Genomic DNA, 15,141 nt, shown 5'->3' with positions numbered 1-15,141 from the left:
AGAGAGAGAGAGAGAGAGAGAGAGAGAGAGAGAGAGAGAGAGAGAGAGAGAGAGATTAGGGATCCACTCAGTATGACCTTGTCTTTAACCGGTTACAGCCACAATGACTGTATTTCAAAACAGACTGCAGACTTAGAGTTGGGACTTCAACTATTTTTCTTTCATGGAAAGAGGGGTAATTAATCCATAACACCCCACCACAGCAAAATTACAGTTTCACCCAAGATTATATGGTTCACAAAACCAACTATTGATCTTGTCTTTACATAAAAAGGTTTCCTATTCCCTGCACATGAGGTACAAACCTCAGAAGACTACTCATCAATGTGCTGATAGAGGTCACCTCATAGTTAACAGATTATGGGTTATAGAGTTTTATAACTTACTTATTTAATTGCTTATATAATTTTAATCATTTAAATAAATTTCTATATGACTTGAGTGTTTAAATGTTACCATGTAATGATTTTGTAGCATAAACAGCAAATGTGTTTGTGCTAGTCTTTAAATCCAAGGCCTCATTCCTGATTAATTCCTCCTCACTGCTTGCATGCCACCACCTAGTTCTACTGCCCCTTGGAGGTTTCTGGTGTTCTGAGGCAAACCTTTTAAACAGGCCACCATTTCCCCACTGCTGGGAGGTGCTAAGGACAAACACTTAGCAAACAGAAAACCTGCTTGTTTACTCACTTGGGTATATGGATTCTTCGTGTCTTAATTTAGCTGCCTCTTGTAAGTTGAAAAGGAAAGGTTCTTGCTTTTATCTCCTCATTAAAAATAGATCCTTTTATGACAAGGGACTGGAACAAACATGAGTCACCCCCTCCATTGTGTGAGGTGCTGGTGTTGGCTGGGAGAGCAGGGCCCTGAGATAGCACCTAGCCACCCTATGACTCCCTGGTGTCTTGTCATTTCAGGAAGTTGGACGCTTTCATCTATGACGCAGCCGTCTTGAATTATAAGGCTGGCAGGGATGAAGGCTGTAAGCTGGTGACCATTGGGAGCGGGTACATCTTTGCCACCACGGGCTACGGAATTGCCCTCCAGAAGGGCTCACCCTGGAAGAGGCAGATTGACCTGGCTCTGCTGCAGTTTGTTGGTGATGGTAAGTAAGACCCTGCAGAACCTTGGACTTGACAAGGTAAGGCTCAGAATGAAGAATGTCAGCAAATCCCTTCAAGTACCCAGGCCAGTCTCCTGCACTACAGAATGCAGATTTTTGTGATCCCAATCCTAGGCTAGGTTTAGGAGCATTGCTACACAACATTACAGGACCCAACTGCAGCGTGAGTCAGTTTTTCATTGCTATGACAAAATACCTAGAATAAGCAACATAAAGGAGAAAAAGATTACTTTGTCTTGTGGTTTTTGAGGTTTCCCTCTGTGGTCCAGACACTTGTAGGTCTGTGGTGGGATGGTGCATTGTGAGGAAAGCTGCTGAGCCTATGATGATCAAGCTGTGGCAGTGGAGGGAGGACAGCGTGCAGCCCTCAAGGGCATGTCTCCTGTGACCCAGTTCTTCCAACAGGCATCCTGTCTTAAGTTTTCCATCATCTCCCAGTACTCCATTAGTGTATGGATCCATAAATGGGTTGATGAGCTATTGTTAGGATCAAACACTTCCCAGAATGCCTGTCTCAGAAAACAGTTGCATAAGGATCCAAGCATTCAAGGGAAGACTTTGGGGGCTGGGGCATTTAAGATTCAAACCATAACATTCCAGCTCCATTTCTGTTGCTGGGATGAAACACCACGACCAAAAGCAATATAAAGGAGAATGGGGCTTATTTGACTCACTATTTCACATTACAGTGCATCACTGGGGGAACCAAGCAGGAGCTCAAGGAGCCGGTTACATCAAAGAGCAGAGAGGACATTCCATCCTGGCGTGCTGGTTGCGTATGCTAAGCCAGTTTTCTCCACTTTGCAGAGCTCAGGGCTGTATTCATGAAATAGTACTACTCACATTCTTGGGTGAGTCTTCTGACCTTAGTTAACAGTCAGGACAACCCCACACAGGCATGCCCACAGGACAACTGATCAAGATGATTCTTCAGCTGAAACCTTCTTCTCAGGTGATTCTAGATGGAGTCTAGTTAGAAGAATTAACCAGCACACTCTCTGAGTCCTGATGTCTGTTCCCTACATGCCAAAGTAGGGAGGCATTCTTCATAGGTTTTGTATTAAAGGAAGACGTCTCTGGACCTATGAACAGTGACTGCTGAGCTAGTCAGGTTCCACTCATGTGGTGGTTCTCAACCTCTTTTGGAGGAATAAAAAAAGAAAGTCTCTAGAAAAGGAAGGCCCTCATGGTTTCCAAAATCATTCCTTCTGCTGCTTAACATGCAAACTCACCGCAGTCCCTCTTCTCGCGGGTTTACAGCCTAATGAGATTGGGGCAGTTTTTATCTACAATGCCCAGTGGGCTACCTGGGCCTACACTGTATTTCCTCCTGCCTGCCCTTCTCTGCTGTGTCTGCTGTCTTCATGACTTTTCTCACTGTTGTGATCAAATATCAGACAATAAGCAGCTTAGGGCACATCATGGCAGCAGAACTGGGAGACTGGGCACGTTGCTCTACACACAGGAAGCAGAGAGGGACCAGGACATAGAGTGCTCCGTGACTCACTTCCTGCAGCAAAGTTCCAGTGTCTAAAAGATTCACAACCTCCCCAAACAGTGTTACCAGATGCGGCCCCAGGGTTGATATACGTGAACATGGCGTGTACATTTCACATCTACCACAGCAGCTGGTGATCTCGCCATATCTCTTACCATGATGAGATGGCTTTGAATGGCTGGCCCTCTGCACCATAGTTTTTGTCTGGGTGGCTGATGCAAAGGCAGGAAGTAGAATGCAGGCTTAGAACACAGGCTGGTACTCCCTCAGTGTAAGACACAAAAGATCAGGGTGTGGGTTAGGAGCCCCACTCAAAAATGGAAGGAGGCTATAGTCAGATACATTACAGACTGTGCCATGCTCTGTATAGCCGAGAGGATAAAATACAGCAACCACAATAGTCAAACATGATATTGAAATGAGCAAAGGTTTATATACGTGTTGGTGTGGGTTCGAATGAAGTTTATAATTCTTTGTAGCTTTCCTTCTTTCTCGGCTCACAGAATTAAATCCTTAATTTTTACAGTCATCAAACATTCTAAATGTGTTTTATATTTACCTCTCAAATAAGGCCATCTGGTTCTCAGGATTCCCTATAGGGCATTTGCTTCTTCCTCGGATCACTGGTCATGTTCTATGTTGTGTAACTGTGATTTGTGGCTATGTTGGTTTGCTATTGCTGTGAAATCCCAGAGGCACACAACAAGATGCCTTTACTCTTCTGATAAAGGTGCAAATGGAGTGGACAAGTCCAGATTCAGGGTTGGATGAGTTTGATGGAGATCAAGTCAACGAGTCAAGTGTGTGACCTCTGCCACATGCATGTTGGTTATGGGCTTCAGGCAGGCTGTTACTAGTCACCTTGAAGAAGGTATTTTCTTCCTAAATGAAATACTTTGATGTGTATGGACATGGGATGGTTCTGCTTGATGCCGTGATTGTCTTCTAATATTCTCCTATCTAAAACAAGGAAGATGGCAAACCCCAAACCCAAAATATTGGACATATGTTTCTTTATGAAAAGAGAAAGGACAAGGGGTATGACACTGTGATGACCCTGGAGCTTTGGTGACAATTTTTCCATTCCTCTTCACAGGCTGACCTCATCCCCACAGAATCCTGAATGTAACAGGCAATTGATCAATGAAGGGTTGAGTGTATAAAGACACGTATGGATGAGTGCTAGGTGTCAGGTATATTTCATTTGACAGGAAATGCTTGAATTCGATGGGTGTCTGTCAAATGATGGAGCTTTAACCTGTCCCTGTTGGCCATTGTCTCTGCTGTAGCATCTGCTGTGAAACTGCTGGCATCTGTAGAGAACAGGGTTTGCCAGTCATCATGCTTGATCATACGGATATTCTTTTAGTTTATCTCAGAACAACCGCTTCATTCCTACTGCACAAGGGCAGAAGCTGAGGTTCATGGGGCTTGTGACTTCCTTTGTCTGTAAGTGGTGATAGCTCTACTTCAGAATTTAATCTAGAATTTAATCTAGAAAGCACCCAGTTAAGCAAAAATCCCATCCTTTTTATCTTTCTAATATGTTTGACAAAGTTGATTGATTGGACCCTCGATGTTAATAGGCACCCCAGGAAGAAGTGACTCAGTGCATATCTGAACTAAACCTGTGTTTGCGCTTCTTACAAATACTTCTGTAAAATTACCTCTTATCCCCAGTTACTCATTTATGTATAGGTACAGATATATTTACATGATAAGATGGGAAAATGGAATGGGGGTACAATAAAGATCTTAGCTTAACACAGAACCTGCAGCATAATATACTTTAAAAACAAAAGCTGTCATCTCCATCTTCTCTATTGTCATTATATTCATCACCATTCTTTTCATAATATAATCATCACAGTCAGTTTAACCAAAATATTCTTCTTTAGCATTGTCATCATCACTACCACCACTGACATCATCAAACACCAATGTTGGCATCATTATCACTATCAATATCACCACTATTACTCCACCACCATCTTCACTACCAATATCAACACTATCATCATCATCATCATCATCATCATCATCATCATCATCATCATCATCATCACCACCACTGATATCATCAAGCACCAATGTTGGCATCATTATCACTATCAATATCACCACCATTACTCTACCACCATCTTCACTACCAATATCAACACTATCATCATCATCATCATCATCATCATCATCATCATCATCATCATCACTATTACCACTGTCATAATTCTAATTACATCAGCACCAGCAGCATAATCACCAACACTTTTACCCTCATTATTATCACCACTACATTGCTACCATCAACATCATCAGCCTCCAAATAATTATCATCACCACAACTCCATCATCATTCCCATTGCCACCATCATCTACCCCCAGAATTAGTATCAGAAACACCAGCATTATGGGACCATTGGTTCCCATAATTACCATCACCATTAGCATCACTATAATCACCATGTTCATCACCTTCATTTTTACCACCACAATCATCACCGTCTTTCTCCTTGACATCTTTCCCCTCATCTAGCATCACCATCCATCCGTGTATGATGTTTATGTTCAGTACAGCTCAGTCAGTGACATATTAGCAATAATACAGGTTACATCCTGGAAACAACCTGGTGGTACTGAACAAGGAATCATCTTCCTTGCAGCATTTCAAGATGCTTACATATAGAGCAATGAGTTCTTATAATTAGTTTTTGTCTTGGCTTGGGATGCTTGCAAGCATTGAGTTCTTATAGTTTATTTCCTGGCTCTAGATGCTTACATATAGAGTATTAGGTTTTAATAATTTATGTCTTTGCTCAAGATGCTCATATAAAGAGCATTGTGGGGTGTTTTGTTCTTTTATTCATGGTTTGTCTGAGACAAGGGTTCTCTGTGTAACAGTCCTAGCTGACCTGTAACTAGCTCTTGTAGACCAGGCTAACCTTGAACTCACAGAGATCTACCCGCCTCTGTCTTCTGAGTACTGGGATTAAAGGCATGTACCACCACAACCTGGTGGGTATTGTGTTTTTATAGATAGTTTATGCCCTGGCTCGAGATGCTCACATGTAGAGCATGGGGTTCTTATAGATGATAGTTTATGTCCTGGCTGGAGATGCTCACATATAGAGCATTGAGTTCTTATAGATAGTGTATGTCCTGGATCATTGCTTTCCCAGTCACACTGCTGGGGTTGGGAAATGTGTCTTTTCAGTTTCCTCTTCAGAGGCCATCTGGAAGCAAAGACAGGGGAGAGAAAATGATGTTGCTCCAGGGGGCTTCTTAAGATAATCTTCCCGGAAAGCCATGTCCAATTCTGAATGTCTCTCTAGGAGTAAATACATGAATTAACACAGCTGCATAAATATTTCACTTATCTTATGCAGTTTCAGCAGGATTAATTATGCTCTAAAATTAGACCTGTAAAGAGCACAGTGCCAAGCAGTACCTAATTATTATTCATCCTTTAGAATGGAGTGTTTATCTCTTGTTAGAGAGTAGCTCCAGTGGACGATTATGAGTCTAATGAGTGTCAAAAGTATTAAAAAAATTACTAATGGGCTGTGTAAATATAACCTCTGAGTGAAGTGTTTGGTTATAGGCTGATCTCTTACGTAAATCTACCAGTCACCTCCCTAGGAAGAAAGCTACTAATCTATGTCCAGAGAAGCACAGGACTCCAGTAAGTCCTTGCCTCCTTTCTCTTGTCTGTCCATGTCCCTTTGGGTCAGTGGGATATGCCATTGGATTTTTAGTTCCTAGGTCAAAAAGTTCCTAAGTGCCTTTTGATCCCATCACTATCAATACTGAATATCTACTGAGGAATATCACTGCTGATCCAAGACAAGGTCTTTTCTTCTTTTCTTCACGGCACTCAGTGGTTGATAATGCATACATTTAGAATAGAAACATATTTACAATAATTCATCTACAAACATTATTATAATATGTAGACTATATACACATATACACTTTTATTGAATATATTGGCTAGATAAGAGATTCACCAAACATCTATGCAACACTAGATCTGAATGAGAATGAATGGGAAGATTGAGTCATGAAGAAACATGGAGTAGTGAGATTTTAGACAAAGAAAAGCGCAGAGCAAAGTTCATAGGAGTCTTGGAGCTGAACTGACCAAGCAGCTAGTAAATTTCTGGGGCACTCAATATTCCCCTGGCACCTGAAAGATGATGTAACTGTGCACAGAAGCTCAGTGAGCCTGTCACAGTAAGAATGGCCTTTCTGCCTTCAAAGCGGAGATCAGCAAGGGACCTCTTGGTGCTTGTATGGCTCATGAGTTTTGTGATTTTCATCATGATTCTGGGATTTGGAAGGACAAGGAATATTATAGAGGTCAAAGCTGTCTGGTATACAAAAGCCAATAAAAAAGACACTGAGAGGCCATACACAATGAAACACCTACAATCCCAGCCCTGAGGATGTGGAGGCAAGAAGAAAGAAACCAAGGCCTTTGGGTGTAGTACAGTGGGGTGCAAGACCCTGGGTTCTGTTCCCAGGAAACCCAGAAGAAAGCAAGGGTATGAGAGTGTATATTATTGTAAGCAAATGGTGCTCAGAACATGGGACAGAGCTGCTATTCAAGGCCCTAGTGGATGTCTCATTATCATGCCAAGCACATCATTTATACTCTGATAATACTATAGACCGTTCTGGGGTACATCTCATCTATGCATTTGCAGTATAGGAAAGTGAGGCTCAGACTTCAAAAAAAAAATCATCCAGGATTGTTTAGAGCAAAGATTTCATTGGATAAGGCCTGAGATTCAGCAGTTTTAATCATCTCCCAAGCAGTGATGCTATAGCCAACACCTTGTATAGATTATTAGATGTAAAAACTCAACCAAGCTTATTTGCACCATTATGATCTTATTTCACTTGAAACAATGATTCTTGACCTGTCTGTCACAACTCACAAAGAACATCAGAAAACAGGTATTTGTATTACGCTTCACAGCAGCAGCAAAGTTCTAGTTGTGATTTAGCAATGAAATAACGTTATGGTTGGGGTCAGCAAAGCATGAGGAACGATATTAAAATTTTGCGCCGTTAGGAAGGTTGAGAAACATCTTGACCAGGCTAGAGAGATCGCTCAGTGGAAATACTGCTCAAGCAGAGGACCAGAGTTCAGTTTCCAGCAGCCACATTCTGCAGCTCACAGCACCTGGAACTCCAGGACTGATTACTCCGATTGCCGCCTTCTGGCTGCTGCCTCCATACATAAGCATATATTCACATGGAGATATACATATATACACATACATATAAATAGAAATAAAACATCCTGGCCACAGCAGCCAGGCCACTTCAGCTAACAGTATTTTATTTCTTCTGGAAACATTTAATGTTTATTTGTACTTGTTTGCATTTTACTCTATTTTTAGACTTGTGGATTTCCACTTAAACTCAGAAATATGTTACTCATCTCCAGTACACATTAAGCCCACCGAATAAATGAAAATAAAAATACAAATAATTACATTAATATATCATCATAGGTTTTATACATTATTTCTATGGTATAACCTATCACATTATGCCATATTTAGGTACATAAAATAAAATTTTATGGGAAATACTTGGAAGATATGACGCATTTCTGTTGTTTATGTATTTGTATAAATAAGGTCTGGGGAATGAATTAGTCAATAAAGTCTATGGTGAGCAGGCATAAGGGTTTGAATTGAATCCCTAGTGTCCATGTAAAAAGCCAATCATGGTGGCATGAGCTTGTGAGCCCAGTGCTGTGGGGTTGAGATGCAGACCCTGCGACTCAATGATAAGCCACCCTAGCCTAATTGGAGATCTTCATTCTCAGTTACAAAATACAGTGTGGATGGCATCCGAAGAACACTAAGGTTGAACTCTTACCTTCGTACTCATACCCACGAACGTGCATGCATGCATGAACCCACACAGGTGTCAACATGCAAATACACGCAAACAATAACTTATGAAAGTTGTGACCAAATTAATGAAATTTTCTGCAATTCCCCCAGGCTTAATGAATGATCCTTGTCATTTAAGCATATATGATAGTTGTCATATGAAATATATTTATATATATGTATATATATTCTATTAGATGTGTGCACTAAACACCCCACACTTTTATTTGGCAGCCTTGGGAAATTGTTTTAAAATTGTACACAAGTTGAGTGGACCACAGCTATGCTCTGTATTAGTAATTTAAGTGAGTAATTGCTGTAAGGTTCTACCGAAATTCGGTCCTAGAGTTTTGGGTAAGCCATCATATTAGTGCTCAGAAATCCTGAAATAAGTAAGGACACAGTAAAGGGGAGCAGGTTGAATGGAAGGGTCTCAGCCTTCCCAATGCTGCCACCCTTTAAATATAGCTCCTCATGCTGTGCTGACCCCAACTATAAAATTATTGTTTTATAACTGTAATTTTGCTGTTATGAATCATAATGTAAATATCTGATAAGCAGTATATCTGGTAGGTGACCCCCAGAGGGCCGTGGCCCACAGATTGAGAACCACTGCTCCAAGTGGTTCACTGTTGACACCCTCGTTCCGTGTTTGTCAGCTAGTCTTCCTTTGAAGGACATGGTGGGGTGCTTTTGACAGTTAGGGACTCCCTGCTGCCAGCTGGAGTGCAGAGTGTTCCTGTAACTGGAGATGTTCTTTTTGTAGCTAATTAGGACTTTTCATAAATTGCTCTGGGCCACTGGATGAGCTGCTAATATCTTCGACACTGCCCTGATCCAACTCCAAAGCTTAATTTCCTTGGGTGGAGCTGGACACCCTGCGGTGTGACTGGTAAGGACCACACATGCCTCCACTCTGAGGAAGAACACAGAGGTCTTTTCAGGCTGTTGCCTTGACTGGCTCAGAAAGATGTGGACATGTGGGCAAAGGCGGCAGCCCCTGTATATCCTCCATCCCTACCTATTGCTCCTGACACATCTGAAATGCTGTCATTTAGATTTTTAGGCAAGCATAGACTCTTTGATGCTGCCTCCTTGGAAAATGGAGTTCCTTTTACTCTCCTCTGACCCTGCTTATAGATTTGAATGCAGTCCCATCCTTCAGCCTTCTGCTCCCCAGAAAGACTCCCTTAAAAGCAGGTACCTCTCCTTTCAACTTGCTGAGCGCTGAGCTCACAGCACCCCGTGGGACTCAGCAGTGCAAGCAAAGCAGAAGAGAAGAAATGGTAAAGGCTCTGCAATTTCCTTGCCCTGGAACCTGAGTGCCGGTTTCCTCATCCTTAAATTTGAGTCCTTTAAAGGTTAAAAGTTAAACAAGTATAAACTAATTCAACGAGTCGACACTGATGTTTAAAAGGACAACTTTGAGTTCCTTTACTCAGGACAAATAAGAACAGTTTACCAAATCCATAGACACAGCCAAAGCAGCATAGAGGGGCAGTTGTTTGTAGCCACGAATGCTTGTGTTTTCAGAAGTAGTGGCTAGAGAGGTGGCACAGTGGCAGGAATGCTTGTTGTGCAAGCTCGAGGACCTGGCTATAATCCCCACACCCACATCCCCACACACCCACATAGATGGCTGGGTGAAGCCATACTTACAGTAACCCGAGTACTGGGGGAGAGGATAGACATAGCAGGATCAGTGGCTCTTGTGGCATGTGTGTGTGCATTCACACACACACACACACACACACACACACACACACGGTAATCTCAGAAAGACTAGCTCATTGCCTGGCACATACTGTATGTGTTCTTCTTTGGGACCTCTTCATGTTCTCTGGCCCCATGAGAGACCTGGTTCTGAACCCCTTGAGGGTGGACAACATTTATGTTCATGTGTGTTGTGCTTCCCTTTCTTCCCCTGAACTCACAGATGGCCTCTGCACATCAGGTGCTCACTAGACCCATTCAGTGAGATGGTATAAGATATGTTTGCAGGGCTTGTTTGAATTATCAGAAATCTCCTCTAATCAATAAGTGTTTGCTTTTTCAAGAAAGGAAATTGGATGCTCATATTATTCATAGTTCCTATGACCAATCCCTGACAACAAGCAGCTTCGGGGAAGACAGATGTGTTTTGACTTGAGAGGAGGCAGACCACTGCGGCAGGGAAAGCCTGATAGCAGTGAGGGTGTGTGGTGGCTTCCTCTCCTCTGAGTGTCCCCAGAAGCAGAGCAAATTGAAGGCTGAAGCAGAGCTTGGCCGAAACCCTCCAAGCCATGTGATCAATGTCGAGCAAATTAATTTGTCTGAGTCCCAGTTTCCTCATCTTTAAATCAGAATTGCTTAAAGACTAAATGTTCAAACAAGTGCAAACTGCCTGCTTCTGGCACCTAGCCCCCCCCCCCCTTGGAGGACCTGCAGCCGCCCACAGTGGGACCAGCGGTTAGGAACCAAGTTTCAAGCACCTGAGCTTATGAACATCTTATGTTCAAATCACAAGTGCTTGTAAGGAAAGAGTTGTGGGAGGTAATCAGTGAGCCACGGCCCAGTGCCCCAGCCCTCTAGAACCGCTGCATTGACTGTGAGGCAGGAGCATTCCTCCACTGTGTTATCTGTGCACAATGATGTCAAATATCCCTGGTTTATTTCATCTTTCCAACACAGTTATCTTGATAATTGTGCATTCCCTGGCTTTCTGACTGAAGAGGCTTATCAGTTGTTGACATTAGTCTCACGCCTGGGGCTCTATAGCCATGAAAGACAAGGCATGGCCTTACCTACGGTTGTATGGGAAGGCAAAGTTTAGAATAAAACCATGATTTCCTGCCTCCTAGCCCCAACATGTGTTAAACAAAACAGAGGGGAAAGAAGCCATGTGGTGACCCCTTTGCCTTGTTACTTTGGAAGAAGACTTGGTGTCTGTGATGAGAGCAAGGGGTAAGGGGCACAGTTGGCGTCAAAGTTTGGAGCAGCCAGCAACCCAATTAGGATCAAGAAACCACCAGTATAAAGAACCATGCTGTTTCCAGCCCATTGCCTCCCACAGCATAGTATGAACAGAGAGGAGGGCGAGTAAATAGAAAGCTCGGCTGGCTTTTCTCAGGCAAGGCGTCACCAATGGGGCGACAAGCAGGCCCATATCAAGTCCTCAAGCATACACATGTGCTTACCTTCTCTAGCTCCTCCCCCTTCCTTTTTCATTTTCATAAATCAGTTCTATTGATCTCACTTCACATGTTCCATGCAAATCTCCCACAACCTCCCGCAACAATTCACCTCTGTCCCAAGGAAGGGTCCATGAGATCGAGCTGCTCTAGCCCACCCTTGATCTCTGTTCTTACCTCACTGACGCATGGTTTTGCTCATGGCTATGGCATCATCAGAACAAGAACTGGGGATGATATGTGCAGTTTCATTTTAGACAGACTTTCTGCTAAACTGGGTCAAACTCCTACTGTGTTTTCTGCCAAATTCATCCCTGCAATCGCTAAGAATAAAAATGCGTGAATGTTTCCCTCATAATTTCTGTGTGTGCACATATGCATGCGTTTCATATATTGTATCAACCAAGCCTTGTTTTCCAAATTCTCTAACTTTAGACAGAAATCTGAGTGTTCCTCCATAACTAGCAACCATGTAAATCAGAACTCATGGTCCTTCCAGACAACTGGAAATTGGGAACAAATGGCTGAAACTTGTGCTTCCTCTGGCCTTGCCCAGGTTAGGAAATGCCCATGGCCAAGTCCTTCCATTGTCTATTTGTAATGAAGTGCTATTGGGTGTCAATACCATACCTATGCACCAGGTATTAGCTGTGGTATTCTTCACACTACAAGAGCAAGACTGAGCAGCTTCAGTGGAAACTCTGCCCTGTAGAGTTGTGCACCTTTGTTCCTTAGCCTTTTACAGAATAAGTTTGATGACCCCTGGTCTGAATTGTCTAAAGTCTCAGCCCATTTAAGGAGATATGTGCAAAGGAAGGATGGCGTGATGCGTGGAGGCTGAGGATGTGCCTAGAATCCAATAACTGCTTCTCCACACTTAAGTAATGTAGCAGAGAGCACAGGAAAAGAAGGTCAGCAACTAGAGAACAACCGGTTCTGTTTAGGGAGAGCGGCAGAAAGAAGAGAAAGAAGGGTCAGACAGGTGGGGGAAGGGAAGAGAGCACAGGTTCATAATGGGAAAATAGAAAGCAGAAAGGAAAAGAGAGAGGAGAGGTTGGGAGCAAAAGAGAACACTAGGGAAAAGCAATAGAAACAGAAGGAGATGAAAAGGACCAGAGCAAAGAAAGGGAGCAGTGGGGGAGCAGGGACAGCAGAAAGATTTGCTGAGTGACTACTTCATATGGCTTTTAGCTCAGGCATCCACAGTTCAGGATGGGTTTGTCCAGATGAAGAATCAGCTGTTTTGGATGTGAAAATGGAGCCTCAGAACCATCCCTAACCCTGCCCTAGCTCCTGGCCATAGGCCAGGGGCTGATTCCCTCTTGCCTATGAGATGTGATCTGTGTCTCTGGCTTCCCCTTCCAGCAGTCCTTTCTAACATGGATCCCAATGCCTCAAGACTCAGCAGCTCCTATGGCAGCCCACAGCCTCAACCTATTTAAAGAGATTTGTCAAAGCAGGGATGGAGTAGAGACTGGAGGGTGAGAAGGTGTAAAAAACCCAAGAGCCTTAGTATCTGGTGCCTATTCGCAGACACTGCAGGTCACAGAGGGATTGCTGTGTACACAAAATCATCTAAGTCTCATAAGCATTGGTTTGCTAAGTTCTCACAACAGAGTAACAAGCAGGTTAAAGACGGTGTTCCAAACCATAGGGCTTCTACCAGCAGATCTGAGGGCGGTGACTGTGGGAAAGGTTCTCGGGGTCTCTGCTTTAGCTGTGATGTGTGGCTGCTGTAACCCTCACAGACCACCCATGTCTTAGATTGTTTTGCTTGGAAATGGCTGAAAGCATAATTTGAATACAGATCAGTTAAAACCCAGGCTGATTACACTTTCTTCTTGCATGATGGAGTGGCATGTGTCACAGATGCTAACTTAGCAGCAGAGGTGGAGAATGAGAAAGGGCCTGTGCTTTCGTTCTATTTTTCCATGGTAAAGGAGACTTGTCCATGCCTCAGGCCCCGGCACCCTGGAAATAGACCCAGTCTAATTCTTGGGAAAACTCAGGACTCAGAGGCAAGAGATGAGAAGGAACGCAACAAGGACAGAATGCAATTAAGAGAAGTCAGATGCTTGGCCTGATAGAGGCGTGCAGAGCTGGCTGCCTCTCCCAGCTTTGCAAAGGCCCATTTTGGTTGCCGGAATTTCTTGTTCCCCACAGAGATCCTCAGCAATGCATAATCCCTGGCATTCTAGAATATTATCATTGCTCACTAAATGTGTTTTAGTCAAATCGTGTCTTCAAAGGCTGGGGTCACCATTTGGGTTGAACTGTGTAAATCACAAACTTCCTAATCAAGTTAGCAAGGACTAAGTGCCACCAGTTTTCTAATCAAGTTAGTAAGGACTAGGTGCCCCACTGGCAAAGCCCCAGCTTTTATTTACCCCGTTGTTCGTTCAATCATTCATTCGCTCTCCCTTCTAGTTATTCATTCAATGAAGAATAACAGCAGCTTTGGAGCTCAGTGGTGGAAAACAATGATGATTAGACATTCCTGTTCTATTGCCTTAACTTAGATGCTTTGGAGCTGGACCTGATAGTAGAGGCTCTAATTCCAGCTGCTCAGGAAAGGGAATCACGAATTTCAAGGCTTGTCCAGGTTGGTTTTTCTCTATGTTGGCTCAAATACCTGATACTTAAGAGTCATTATTTGGAATAACAGCTTTTAACATTTGGAGACATCTTCTCTGATTGGCAAGTACAACAGGTCAGTCAACTTGAGTCATCTTGGCCTCATGTTTTCTCCATCCTCCTTCTCTCAAGGATCCCCATTGACTTACACTGAGATCCAGGTGGTGGTGAAAACACAGGGAATGATGTCATAGGATCTCTAAGCATCAGCTCCATAGCAACCATAATAAAGAATATAGGAGGCTGAGGGTAGGGCATGAATGGAAGCAGCCGTCTTTCATGCTGCGCTTCCTCATTCAAAAAGGATCAAAATAGGCATGGGAATCTTTACTGTTCTCAAAAACTTTCCTTTGCTTTATTGGCTATAATAATGGTGTTAAAAATAATATAGGCATACCTGAAGCTCCACATTCAGGAAGAGAATGATCCTTTGATTGACTGGTCTACAGCAGATTTTGAGAGATGCCATGAATGGTCAGATTCCTGACATGTGTTGATGTGATTTTATCAGAAGCTACCCAAGAATTGTCACCCAAAGTCACTATTGATAGATGGTAGGTTGACTGAGCCCATTATCTCATGTAGATCTTTTTATTGTTCATGGTCAATATGGATAATGTTTGCATGCACACAAATTCACTTAAATATGAACAGCATCTTTGATTTTGTCTGCCTATCTATCTACCTTTCTTTTTTCTTTCCTTCCTTCCTTCTTTCCTTCCTTCTTTCCTTCCTTCTTTCCTTCCTTCCTTCCTTCCTTCCTTCCTTCCTTCCTTCCTTCCTTCCTTCCTTCCATTCTTCCTTCCT

At 43.0% G+C, this 15,141-nt stretch overlaps 1 protein-coding gene across 1 annotated transcript in view; it reads left to right on the top strand.

The window, feature by feature from the left end:
• The window catches only part of Grin2a (glutamate ionotropic receptor NMDA type subunit 2A), a 445,415-nt gene that overhangs the window by 393,672 nt on the left and 36,602 nt on the right, over window positions 1-15,141 (top strand). Inside the window, exon 12 of the mRNA XM_005349294.3 lies at window positions 918-1,105. Within this exon, the coding sequence (XP_005349351.1) occupies window positions 918-1,105 (188 nt within the window). The remainder of the gene's footprint in view (window positions 1-917; window positions 1,106-15,141) is intronic.

This window comes from Microtus ochrogaster, chromosome 7, assembly GCF_000317375.1.
Source record: "Microtus ochrogaster isolate Prairie Vole_2 chromosome 7, MicOch1.0, whole genome shotgun sequence".
Taxonomy (NCBI): Eukaryota; Metazoa; Chordata; class Mammalia; order Rodentia; family Cricetidae; genus Microtus; species Microtus ochrogaster.
This window is presented reverse-complemented; position numbering and strand designations above follow the sequence as displayed.